The sequence below is a fragment of the Ostrea edulis genome, chromosome 4 (assembly GCF_947568905.1).
Source record: "Ostrea edulis chromosome 4, xbOstEdul1.1, whole genome shotgun sequence".
In the NCBI taxonomy this organism is placed as follows: domain Eukaryota; kingdom Metazoa; phylum Mollusca; class Bivalvia; order Ostreida; family Ostreidae; genus Ostrea; species Ostrea edulis.
The window spans coordinates 73539246-73553671 of NC_079167.1; the positions used below are offsets into that span (position 1 = coordinate 73539246).

At 36.6% G+C, this 14426-nt stretch overlaps 1 protein-coding gene across 1 annotated transcript; it reads right to left on the reverse strand.

Moving 5' to 3' along the window:
- Nucleotides 1–10432: 10432 nt before the first annotated feature.
- LOC125672361 (uncharacterized) lies at nt 10433–11120 on the reverse strand. Its single transcript, XM_056163738.1, has 2 exons — nt 11066–11120; nt 10433–10965 (listed from the first exon to the last, which is right to left on the reverse strand). The coding sequence occupies exons 1-2, from the start codon at nt 11118–11120 to the stop codon at nt 10472–10474; spliced, it is 549 nt and encodes a 182-aa protein (XP_056019713.1). The 3' UTR covers nt 10433–10471.
- Nucleotides 11121–14426: the final 3306 nt, after the last annotated feature.

The window sequence follows — 14426 nt, forward strand, 5'->3', positions numbered from 1 at the left end:
ATACAGGACTTTAGTGGACAGAGGAACCATTTACAGTACTTGGAATAATATACACTGCAAACTTAAAAAAAACCATAATGCATTTGAATTTTCACTATAACTTTATATGGGACAACGAAATAGAAATGCATGTAATTTCAAGAAAAACAATGCAACATTCAAAATAGGATGGTGATCTTTTTCAAAGTCTTTGTATGAAAAGGGGTTTACTATTGTAGGTGACTTGTTTGATGATAATGGCAACTATATGCGTTTTAAAGATATTATTGAATTTTTTTTCTCTTACCCCCCCCCCCCCCACTTCACTTTTTATGTGGAAATAAAAAGAGCAATATGGCATTCTTGGCCTAATGTTAAAAATTACAAGTCAAACTCCACTACAAGACCCTTTCAGCCATATTTTATGGAAATATTGCATAAGAAAGGTTCTAAGGCATAATATATGACATATTTTTGTCTTCCCATAAGTACAATAAACCAAAATGAGATACAAGGTTAATATGGTCCAATTTTAGAATTATTCATAGAATCCTAGGCACAAATAAGTACTTATTTCTGTCAAAAATCAGAGATGATAATTTATGTTCTCTGTGTCGAATTGAAGCTGAAACAATTCTGCATGTTTTCTTTTATTGCCCAAATGTTAGTCCATTATGGTCCCTTTTAGAAAAATGGATATTTGAAAAAATGTAGAAAAAGACTAGAATTAGATGCAATTACAGTAATACTAGGTCTCCCTGGAGAAGATGAAGCCATAAATCTAATAATATTGCTTGGCAAAAGGTATAATATATTCCAAAAGAAAAATTACTATTTCAGAATGTAGTCAAGCACTTGAAAACATATAAATTTGAAGACAAAATGTATAAAACATTGAACGAAGTCGATGTGTTCAAAACAAGATGGTTAAACTGGAAATGTTTATTTGAAGATAATGTATGTAATGATTTATCAATAGTTTGTTGCCATATCTTCCAGCCATGATGTGTTTGTAAGTGTTTGTTTGTTTTTCTGCATTTGAAATGAAAAGAAAAAAATTATTGCCCGAATAGATCACTGAAATATATCAACATTTATAATCATAAACATAAATGTACAGCTTATAAATCACTTCTGTAAGATAACACTGTGTGATGTGATAAAAAGCTTACAACAATGATGCAATATTTATCATATTTCTATTGCCTTCACTATGACTTGCTTACCCTTTGCCGACTTGTTCAAAAGTATATGCTCTGCCTCTATTTCCTTATTTCTACTTTCAATCTATCATAGTCACTAACTGCCCACAAATGCCCTTCAAGTATTGTCGCTAGTCTTTCAACTTTGTAAAAAAAAACCTGCCTGTGGGCATATAACACATTTCAAAATAATGGCAATTCATATTGAAACATTAAATATACATTAATGTAGATTTATTAATAAAATAAATCCAACACTATTACTTGATAATGCACATGAACGTTTACATACATGCATACGGATTCAGAAATGATGCCTCGGGGTAGCGAAATTCATTCCATGCAATTGTTTAAGGGGCTAATCGAAAATTCAGTAACATTTGTGGCATGCAAAGATTTAAATTTGCTAAACATTTTTAAAATAAGATTATTCATTTCAGTAGGAAGCCTCGAAATATAATGGCAGACTTGCTGATGATGGACTATATGGCGGCCAGATATGATAGAGTCGGACATGGTCTCAATATAACTCATTTGTAAGTATCCAGTCATTCAATCCACGTACATGAGTTTATTTTGCTGCCATGACGTTTTGTTAACCGAGGGAATATTTAATAGTATTAGATTGCACCAGTAAAGATACACAACTTTTTAAAAAAAATCCTTTCCCAAAACTTTCGTTCAGAAACTGAAATGTCTGGATATTCAAAAGTCCAGTGTGATTTAATTTACATTATATGTAATTGCAACTCGCGCAACAATGAACTTTGAAAACAATATACATACCCTGTAACGGATTGATACGAAACGATCCTTGCACGGAACGATGAACGGTTTGTACAAAACGCCTTGCAAGAAACATTGCCCACTTTGTGAACGGTCTACAGAATCTGTACGAAACGGTAGTTATGCCATACACGCTTTGACTTTTTAGGCATTATGCTGCTAATCATGGCAGTGATTCAAACATGAAATAATTTCAACATAAAATTAATGTGTATGTGAAACACTGATGACAGAAACGTAATTCTGGTAGGCAAGGAAAGGTCTTGTCACAAGGAAATATGAAAGCCCCGTCAATATCCATTCAGCAAATAAATGAACTTTTATTTTGTACTAACTATCTCAGTGACTTGTGAAAGAAAGTAACAGAACACGACGAAAAAAAAAACATATAAAAATTTCGTTCGCTATGGAAATAAAAGAAAGAGTAGCAGTATGCAAAAATCGTATAATCATGGAATTACGATTATTCGTCTTGCAACTCAGCAAAAACAGAGCTGTGGTGAGATTGTGCACCACTGAGAAACATAAATACTGATTCTATTGTCTGATTAAAAAAATTGAAAGTTAAAACGAAATGGTCGCGTTTTTCGTTACATTATCACGTTCAATTTGAGTGTCGTTAACATTTATATATTTCAAGACACATTGAAGATAAAATAAAAGAAACCACCTCTTCTGAAGAATTTTCCCCATGCATTTTTACAGTGTACGTGTATATTACATGCACACAAATAGAATGAAACTCCACGTCAGACAAGACTGAAATATATCTTACAGATAGACTTAGTTCTAGCCGGTCGACAAGAATGTCATTTTGGAAAAAGGGAACAATAATAAGATAAAATAAATCTACGATAATGATTTAATAACAAACTAATAATTGAAAGCAAATCAAATAAATGTACATGCGGCCTGCCGGGATCGAACTTAGAGAATCGCATGGTGTGAACATACCAATGATTATGCTTTATCAGTGTATCTTTATAGAAAATAGAAATACACATGAGGAATACTCGGAACAGATACATAGTATTTAGATCTGATATTTCATTTAGAATTACAACTGCACTCTGACGTTAGATACATGCTTTGGTTTTACTGTAAATTTATTTCTTGGACGTCGCCATATGAGTGAAATATTCTCGAGAGGACGTTAAACAACATTCCTTCCATCAATCAATCATTATTTCTTGGAGAAATATCAATCAGATTAATATGTTTAAAATATTTCGAGTAATTCAAACATCCTTGCTGTTTCGTATATATCTGAATCAGGTAAAGAAAACTACACGTATTTGCATATTACAATTATTTTCTTTAAAACATTTTATAAATCAGGAATCGGGCGATTTAATCTGTTAATTTCAAATATCCGAATAACCCTTTGAATTTGCTTAGACTATAGAAGATATACACGCTGAATGAATTGCACGTTTCTATGAGCGTGGCTTGTCTATGTTAATGTACATTTTGCAACTGGTGGTCAGAGAACTTTGTTGGCCACCTCGTTACATGTACCTGTGGGCTTTTAGATCTAAACTCAGATTTAAAAGTTTTAAAATACTCTGGTAGTATCCTAGTTCCAGTACTGTCGACAAACATCCAGAGAAAAATCTCATTTATTATTCGAAAAACGTTTTAGGTAAATGAAATTAGAGGAAGGACTTTAGATAGCCTCCAGCTCATACAACAGAGCGTAACACCGGTTCTTCCTAAATGGAACTGGAAACATCCATCTTATCTTGATACTGCTGTTACATGGTACTGGGTTGAGAAATTTCAAGAAAAGCTAAACTTTACCTGGGTACTACTCTGAAACAATCATCGGTGAAAATTAATTATATATAAAGGAAGAGCGACACTTTTTAAAGCTTTTCTCATGGACACAGATGTTTTAAAAATTTACACAAAATGTCCGTATATCTCCAGCTAACTTTGATGATTGACCAAAATAACTTATTTTGTACGAAGGCTGTTCGATATGTAATGTGTATTGTACGATATCTCAAAAGCATTCGACTCAAATAGTGAAATGAACATTACATCCCTTCAAAGTATTCTCCGCGGTTTGAAAAACATGATTTCAGAATCTGAATCCATTTCTGAAATGCGCCACGGTACGCTGATTTAGGTAGACCTCTGAGACACTGACTGATGGCTGAGCCAAGGGCTTGTCAGGACTTGTAACGACGACCAGATAAGAACTTTTTAAGTTTTGGAAAAAGGAAAAAGTTGCATGGGGCTAGATCTGGAGAGTATGGTGGGTGTGGCAAGACGGTAACTTTCACCGACTTCAAAAATTGCTTCACAAGTTCAGATGTATGTGATGGAGCATTATCATGAAGTAGACGAACATGCCTAAATCCTGACACAGGGCGTCGTTTATGATATTTCTTGAGCTTATTTAGTATTACATCTCGGTAATACCGACCTGTAACACTTTTGCCCTTCGACACCGGAATTTGTACGGCTATACCATCACATGAAAAGAATATGCAATAAAGAGCCTTTGTGCTTATGGTTCTTTTGGCAACTACAGGCCTTCTACCGTGTTTAGTTAGCCGTATTTTGTTTCCAATTTTTCTTACTGGTTCGAAATAGTGAACCCATGTTTCGTCACCAGTAACAATGTTTGCAAATTGTCTTTGATTGAATTTGGGAAACATTTTGAGCAATTGCTTAGCGGTCTGTACTCGTACCCGTTTTTGGTCATCTGTCAATACATGCGGTATCCATCTGGCAGAAATCTTTCGTACTTTCAAAATGAAATACACCCGCGATAGTGATATACCAACAGTTTTAGCAATACCACGAATCGTGTATTTGCCATCACTTTCAATTATTTCCCTGACTTTTGAGACATTTGCTTTGCCTGTAAAAGTCACAGGTCGGCAAGATTTTGCTGCATCTTAGACGGACTATGTGCCTGTCAGAAATTTCTTTCTCCACCTACGAACTGTCTCATTTGATGTAATATCAGACCCATAGACTTCCCCCAATTCAGTAAAAATTTTGCATTACCGAATGACAAAGTTTTTTTTTGCGAACTTTATATAAGCTCTAATTTCTTCGATATTCTCAACCCGTTTCTCAACCAATTTTAAACAGTGGTCAACGACTGGCGCTATTGAAATGACTATAAGTTTAAAACTAAGTGGATCTGAAGGCTGTGTTTATACCGTTGGAAAGGTATTGAATAGAGCTATTCAAGAGTATCATCATCCACGAAACATACAAAGCGTTATCGCGCTGTGGTACAATACACATTGAAAAGCCCTCGTATATATATTAGAAGAATCGAATCGACCTTGACGGTGAGGCTGGTCAACAGGGGATGCTTACTTCTCCTAGACATCTGTGGTATGTTCAGGGACCCATGTTTGCCCTACTCTTAATTTTTATATTCTTTATCTCGTGTGCAGTGGACATGTTCTAATGTGATATTTTATCAGAATTTCCTGGGAATATGGACATCTATACAGTGTATCCTTATTAACTACAAAGTTTCACGAAATTCTGTTGAGCGGTCTCGAAGGAGTTGCGCTGACCAAAAAGGGACTGACTATGGTGGCTGATTTGTGCCATTTTACAAATTATCGAAAACACAGCAAATTTTATATTGACTTCCTATCAGATCAGATAGCAAAATAACGGGAAAATCTGTATTTTGTCGTCTTTTCGTTATTTCAAGACGAAAATTCGCTAATTATTGTTCTGTCGTCTTTTCGTTCTGTCGTCTTTGTGCCTCGAAAAGGCGACAAATTGTAAAGTGGCACAAATCAGCCACCATAACTGACGGACGGGTCAAAAACATTATACCATCCGCAACTTCATTGCGCGGGGAACAAAAATGAAATTCTTACTAGATGTTAGGGAGTCTGTCAACACTGTATTTCAAGTTCAACAGAGAATAAATTACATTTTCTACTCGAATGTCCACTATGAAATGTGAAGATGACAAACAGTGATCAATCTCATAAATCCTATAAGCAATATAGAATAGAGAGATGGGCAAACACGGACCCCTGGATATACCAGAGGCGGGATCAATTGCCTAGGAGTAATATGTGATAATAATCATAGAGGAGAATATTTAAATAAGATACTAGTATATAAAACCTTTCACAACCTAGTACTGCTTAAAAATGCTGATCTGTTTACATGGATTATGTCAAATGAAGATCCTGCGTTTGCTGTTTTATTATGCCGATTATTTAATTGTAAATTTCAATAGAGAAAACAACATACATCCTGGGGTCCGTGTTTGCCCAACTATCTATTTTGTATTCCTTATAGGAGTTATGAGATTGATCACTGTTCGTTATCTTTACCTTGCATATACTATATAGTTATGTGCATGTATAACATACAATTTGATTACTGCAACATAATTGATTACTGCAACATAGTTACTATGAGGGGCCTCCGTGGCCGAGTGGTTAGAGCATCGCGCTCAAAATCACACGACCTCTCACCTCTGTCGGCGCGGGTTCGAATCCCGAATCCCGCTCGCGCCAGTAAGTAAAAAAGTTTCCCAGTTTACTTTCGGAGGGTCGGTGGTCTCTTCCCAGATACACCAGATGTATCTGGGTTCTCTCTTCCACCAATAAAATCTGGGCGCTACCAGATAACTGAAAAAGTGTTGAGTGTGGCGGAAAACATCAATCATAGTTACTATGCTTGTACTGGCATAACTGCATGAACATATGTTTTGTGTGTATGTTATGCATTGATAGATTTGACGGCTAACTCTCTGTTCATCATACAGTGTAGTTGTCTTTGCTTTCCTTTGTCATGTTAGTTGAATAAATATCATATTCCATTCTATTCTAAAACGATTTGAAAATGGGTTCCAGGATGGAATACACGAATTGAAAAAAACCCACATGCATTTTCATATATATATTACTTTTATGAATTAAGCTATTCCTAGAGCATTGATAGTCGTTTCGTACTTTATTGTTGCTCCACTAGTGACAAAAGTCATTTCGTGAACCCTGAGGTTCACAGAGAAAGTAAATAAGTGAGGTGAAGTCCAGAAACAACGAGGTTTTTCTTCTCGAATTGACAGAAAAAACTAAACCATGTTCGATGATGCTACCTTTATTACCTAATATGGCAGCACGTGACGATACATACAGGAGAGGGGTGTGGGTCAGCTTCCGCATGTACAAGTGATTTTATAATGGAATCAGCAGTAAGCCAAGAAAATTAAATAGAATGTTCTTTATGGTTTTTTGATAAAACGTTTTATTGTTAAAAAAGATTATGTTATGGAATCTAATTTATTCATGCATAGGGCGCGCTTGAGTTGTCAACACCGACCACAAAATGCACACCTTTCCGTAATCAAGTGAAAAGGTGTACACTTTTTGGTACACCTTCTACACCCTGTAAACCCCTGGAGTGGTTTAGAGGTAGAGCATTCGCGCCGCATGCGGAAGATCGGGGTTCGAATCCTGACCGCGACAGACCTAAGTCGATAAAATAAGTAGTGACAGTTCCATCGCCAAACCCTCGTCATCAGGCGTGAATGTCACGGGTCCTAGGAGATGACCTTAAAAAAAACCCCGGATGTCCCGTGTCATAGTAGTTTGGCACGATAAAGAACCCTCACTACTCAATGGTCGTAAGCGACGAGCATAGGCCTAAATTTGAAGCCGTTCACCGGTATTGGTGACGTCTCTATATGTGTTAAAAATGCTCGAGAGGGACGTTAAATTAAGGGCATGTTTTGGTAAATGCACTGAAAAATTCAATATGGCTGACAAATGGTGAGACGGAAAATTTTGTATGTAATCATTTACAAGAGTTTAAAATATTTTTCTAAAGAATAAATGAAAACGATTGATATTTCATACAATCATTAAAAAGAAAAATCTACAAATCTTTTGGAGTATGACCTGGTATTTTTCAGAGGTATGTAGGTATTTATAAAGGCACATCAAAAATGCATTTTTGTTTTAAAAAGTCTTAATTCTAATAGTTATTTATTTTGTGATTTATTTGCATCAAAATCGTTAATTCTCCAATGAGGATATCTTCACCTGCTGAACATCCATATTGAATATTCTACAATACACCAAACTGCGCTTGATTATAAGATGTAAACCGACTACACCAGGATTCAACGGTGTAGACAAATCAAGCGCGCCCAGTGTTATATGACAATATATACACCTCAGCAACTCTCGTCAAAGGAAGTACATATAATATATTGTTGTTCATATCATAAAATAGACATCGTTTGGGAAGTTGCACCGAGATTTTAAAACAAACAAAAATGTCATTAAAGTTTGTGAGCATCAATTCTATATCATTGGATGAACTTGAAGGTATGGATAAAGGTATTTTGTTGCCTAATTTATATCAATGAAGTAACGAATGGAACTCGAACGTTATTATCTACACGTATAATTATCACCTCTTCCTTGGGAATCCGGATTAGAATAGCTCCTCAGTACCCCTTGCTTGTAAGAGGCGACTAAATGGGGCGATCCTTCGTATAAGACCGCAAAAACCGAGGTCCTGTGTCACAGCAAGTGTGGCACGATAAAGATCACTCCCTGCTCAATGGCCCTTATCGTCGAGCATAGGCCTAAGTTTTCCAGCCCTTCAACGTCAATGGTGACATATCCAGTTTGACCCTTGACCTATGTGACCTCAAAATCATTAGGGCCCATGTACTCCTCGCAATACCAAGTTTGATATCCGTCAAGTAAAGGGTTCTCAACGCATTGAGTGGTCAGTATATTCCTATGTCCAGTTGTACCCTTGAAATGAATAGGGGTCATTTACTTCCAAGAGATGTACCAAGTTTGATATCTGTCAAGAAAAAGGCTCTCAAGACATTGAGTCATCAGTATAATCCTATGTCCAGTTTGATCCTTGACCACGTGGCCTCAAAATCAATAGAGGCCATGTACTCCTCACAGTGTACCAAGTTTAATGTCCGTCTAGGAATGGGTTCTTAAGATATTCAGCGGACAGTATCTTCCTATGTCAAGAGTGGATTGACCTGAAAATCAATACGGGTCAGCTTCTACTCATAACCAACCCACATATGAAATATCATTACAATCAGGTGCCTGGTTCTCAAGATATTGAGCGGACATGTGGTCTACCGACCGACCGACAGGTGCACAGTAATATGCCCCTCTTCTCTGAAGGGGGGCATAAAATACTCCAATATAATTCAAATGCAAGGTGAAGATAACGAACAGTGATCAATCTCATAACTCCTACAAGCAATACAAAATAGATAGTTGGGCAAACACGGACCCCTGGACACACCAGAGGTGGGATCAGGTGCCTAGGAGGAGTAAGCATCCCCTGTTAAATGTGTTAAATGTTACAATGGCAAACAAGCGAGAAATTAAAGCGACTTGCATATATGAAAATTGAAGAAAATATATGTACATATTTTATTATTTTCAGTGGGAGGTAGCATGACACTAATCCTTAACCGGTAAGTGAACGTCATTTTCGATCTGTATATTTCAGTGTGGATAAGGAAGTTCTCGACGTCGTTTTATATACCTTGTTTTACATATTTGTGGAAGATACTAAAACCTTATTGTGATCTAATTTCAGGATTCTCCAAAACCCTCGACTGGTAACCCGGTATATCCCACCATGCAATATGTGATATATCAAAACTTTATTTAATATAATAAAATGTTGAAATTCGTCGATTTGGTGCGTTTTATTGCATTATTCAGTTGATATGTATGATAGTCTTAACTTTTCCCTCATTTGAATTGACAGAAGGTAGAACGAGTAAAGAACTAAGTACGGTATGTGCCTTATACGGCCCAAAATGCAAAATTCTTATCTTTTGTAATTGAATACATATGACTATGTAAAATAACAAAATAGCATAATTTCATATATATTTCATTTATTAAATGTACAATAGAGAGTTTAAATATAGGTTCAATCGCTTAATATAATCCAACCCCTACCCCTAGATTTTGAAAGAAAAATTATATTTTCAAGATAGGTGTGTTAAATCCATTATCGATAAGCAAAATCTTTCAGAACAAATAGATTAAAATAAAAAGATACTATAATCTCTCAAGAAGGGTTAGACATAAAGTCAATCCAGGTTGCCATGGAAACGAATGATTTTGCTATAAATCCTACAAAATCGTCTTTGAGTGTATTTTAATTTTCAATTATCTTTAAAAACTAAGAAAAAACATGGTGCACAAACTACTTACAATAAACAGATTTTGTTAAAATGATGACATTTCCCAGTTGTCATGACAGCATAATTATCAAAAATGTTTCCACCAATTGTTAGAAATTGTTTACTTTTATTTTGGGTATTGATATTTTTTCTCAATATGAAGAATTTCTGAATATCATTCTTACACAGTAGGGAATGTTCTGATGAAGTTTATAGAAAGCTGTTGAAAGTGGAATTTACTACATTTGTATTAATATTTGATATAAACTGCAATGTCCAATTTTATTTTGTTAAATTTATCTGCAGAAATCACTCATTCTTCTTGATTACTGACACAATCGTCGTCACTGTCGCTATCAGGAAAGTCCACCTCTCTAGCAGCATCCTCAACAGTGTCCGTCCAGTCTCTGACACCGGAAATAGATCTTTGATACCTTCCAAACGATAAATACCATACAATACAAGCAATGTGTCCACACATCCCGACAACGCGGGCACCATTTTTGCAAGAGCAATACCACGCTGAAATTGTTACATCATTATATTTCACCCACAGAGCATACTTTTTTGCACTTATTTGGCGACTTTGAATTTTGGCACTTATTATATTTGAAATCCCATCGCTGACAAGGACCTCAAACAAACCCTGTTCCGTAAAATGTTCTGCTGAATAGGATTTTGCGGTTTTCAGCTGGTAAACACCGATGGTAAGATCTCTTATTTCTTCCTCTGAAAGCTTTTGGAATGGCATGTTGTCATCGGATGCAGCATCTAGTTTTACCCATTTCATTGATCGTTTATCCAAACCTGTTCATAAATAGAATGAAAAACAATTAGATTTTATGTCTATTGTGTGAATAAAAGTCATACTAGTATATATAACACTCTTAGTTGGCATAATACTAACCATATTTCTGTACAAATTCCTGAAGATCATTGGACTGCTTGGCGAGGGCTGTCATTTTACAGGCTTATTTCGATGTCTTTATCGTACGTGCCACTGTTTATACATGTAGGTGCTCGATATTTGTTGCATATGCTGCAGACTATGCGAATAAAGTCACCAATAAATGTTATTTGGCTGTTAGGCAATGTCTTCCCTAGGTATTTCCATGTCTTAATTCTCCCGTTCATGGACTCTACAACCCACCTGACCTAATAACATATTACGGTGTTTTTTTTAATTAAAAAGTAATATCGAAGTATAGGGTTTACATTTTTATTAAAATAATAATGGAGTGCGAGTTGATTTAATATTTAGAAATGCTGCAGTTCTTATTCTAATCTAAATCTTAGTATTACCTTGGTTACTAATCGAGAACAGTTTGCCTCTTCTGTAGTTAACTGCTTTTGTCCCCTTTGAAGAAAAGCTGGCATTTCTAACTTAATCCCCATATCTTGTAGTATGGATTCCGAATCTCTAAATCCTCTATCGACGACGAAAATATCATCTCCTTTTATCCACCTTTTGATTTCCTCTGTGTTTGAACGAATGGAATGGTTCAGTATAGAGGTATCATTATTTTTGGCATCAGCAAGGTACGGTCCTAAGACAGTGACTATGTAGCCTGTAGTTGAGACAATCATCATCGGTTTCAAGAGAGGACGATGCTTGTGGAGGCTGTAAGATCTCCGGCTAAATGTGTAATTACCGCTCTTTTGAATATATATGTATGTCCCATCCAGTACTAGAATAGCAGGAGAGGAAGACATATCTGAAAAGATTTCTTGGGCAAGTGGCCGTGTATGTTGATGAATTACATCGTCTCTGCTGACATGTGCAAATCCAAGATTTTGAGGAACGAATTCTGTTAACAGTGCTTCTCTAGCTGAATGGACAGCTCTTCTTATCTATGAAAAACATTAGAATTTGATAATAATGTTAAATTGAAAACGTGGATTAACAATACATATATATGAAACATTTTGTCAGTGCATATTCCCTTTGGATTTGGATGAATAAGATAAGTAATTCATTACTACCGTTAAAACTTTATAAGCGATACATATATTGGCAGAGATCAAATTGAAATAAATTATTTCTTGTTGAAAATGTACTTTTAAATTATTACCTGAATTTTTTTCATATTGAATAGAGTTGCCAGCATTTGGTTGTCTAGTCCTGATCTTAACTTTGTCAGAAGAATCGCAACACATGTTCGAATGGACCTGGACTTCGTTGTTTTTATGTTGTGCACTGAATTCATCAGATCATCAAACTGTTCTTTTACAAGACCTGTAAGGTTGTAATAATCAGTATCTGACAAACTCTTAGGATCGTCAAAATCTAGTCTTGAAGAAGTCTCTTTCCATAAAACTTCCTCTCTGGCTTGTTTTAAGAGTTCAAGAATGGCAGTTTTACTCAAAGTGCTGAAATCCGTAGTTGCTTCCAGTTTTTCAATTGCCTCACTCGAAAGTTGACCATCATGTATGCAAGGTGAAGATAACGAACAGTGATCAATCTCATAACTCCTACAAGCAATACAAAATAGATAGTTGGGCAAACACGGACCCCTGGACACACCAGAGGTGGGATCAAGTGCCTAGGAGGAGTAAGCATCCCCTGTCGACCGGTCACACCCGCCGTGAGCCCTATATCCCGATCAGGTAAACGGAGTTATCCGCAGTCAAAATCAATGTGTCAAGAACGGCTTAACAATCGGTATGAAACACGTCAGACAGCATTTGACCCAATACGAGGTTGTATTGACGAACCAGATCGTTATAACGACCATAGAATTTGCGAAATGCTGACTTCAATCGAGACTGTTGAAACCCCTGTACCATCAATTTGTTTGTCACTAGCATACCTCGATATAATATGGTATACTATCTAACTTTTTCCATTATTGAAAGTACTCGCACCTCAGCAGTTAGAGATAAAATAAAAGGTTTACACCTCTTCCTGCTTTCAAATTTCTCAGACACCAGTTTCTTAGAACAATGGATCTATGTCCAAAGGCGGATCCAACGCCAGCGACCCCACCCCTTGTTTAGTGTGTTTCGCCAGACCTCTGAGACTGTAACTCTCCGTTCTGAAATTTATGGATCTGAAACTAATTGCACATGATATTTAATCAACTTCGGATATGTACATTTTGCTTACTCACCACCTCCCCCCTTTCCAGCTTTTAAAACTGTGTATCAGTCAAGCTGAAAGCCTACATCAAAGGGGAGGTGAATTTTATTTATATGTGGTAATTTTCACAGGGGCCTAAGATACCATTTCTAATAAAAGAGTTCGGTTATACAATCTGTTTCGTTTCGTTTCGCACTTTACAGGTACCCACCTACATCTACATGTATATATTTCGGCATCGTCGGAAGCCCACGGTTGATTACGCTTCGTTCCTTTCTCCATCACCCGTGGGTTCATTCATTCCTACTCGCTGTGTGTCTGTCTGTATGTATGTATGCTGAATTTAAGGAACATTTTCATCATATATATACCGATATCTATAGGCTTGTAGGGAGGGCTGACAACGGATACTCGTCAGGGACGTAGCAACAGAGGGAGGGGGGCTGATCCCTTCCCCACTTTTTAAAATTTTTCCCTTTCTTCTTTTTTACATGTTAAAACTCTTTTTGGCTGCCCCCCCCCCCCAATCCTTTTTGGGTGGCCCCCAGCTTCCCCCTTTCAAAAACGAGGCCACGCGCCTGCTCGTGTCCCCATAACACTTTCAAAAGTAGGGAGTGGGGACAAGAGTATGTATGTGCCCCCTCCTTACACTTCTGGAACCCCAAACGAGATCCTCATCTTTATATCAAATGTTGTTTGATAACATCCTCCCCTTAATTCTAGTGCAAGAAATTTCTGTTCAAAAATTGTTATTTGCTATAAAGAAAGGTATACCATAAAATTGGTATAAAATTCGGATATACAGATTTGCGTTGAAAAACTTAGATAGGCTCTGATTGGCGCATAATTGCATTATTGTCGTCCCATACAAAAATTGATTTCCTTATTGATTGTGTTATGGCCCGTTATACAGAAAATTTTCATTTAATAAACTTTTGCCCGGGGGGGGGGGGGGGGGGGGGGGGGGGGACGACTTGAGGCCTACATCAAACTTTTAAGAATGAGCAGGGTGTAGGGATTCCTACCATTTTTAGCTTGTTATTTCAGGGGTTGGGGGTGATTATGTAGGTTACCGTCGCCATCTTCATGACGTTTATATGGAAAAGTTTAGAATTGAATCCCATTTTAGCATGTGCCCCAATCTAAGTTTTGTGCTCCCCTACCAACACTTTACGATGTTTGACTACGG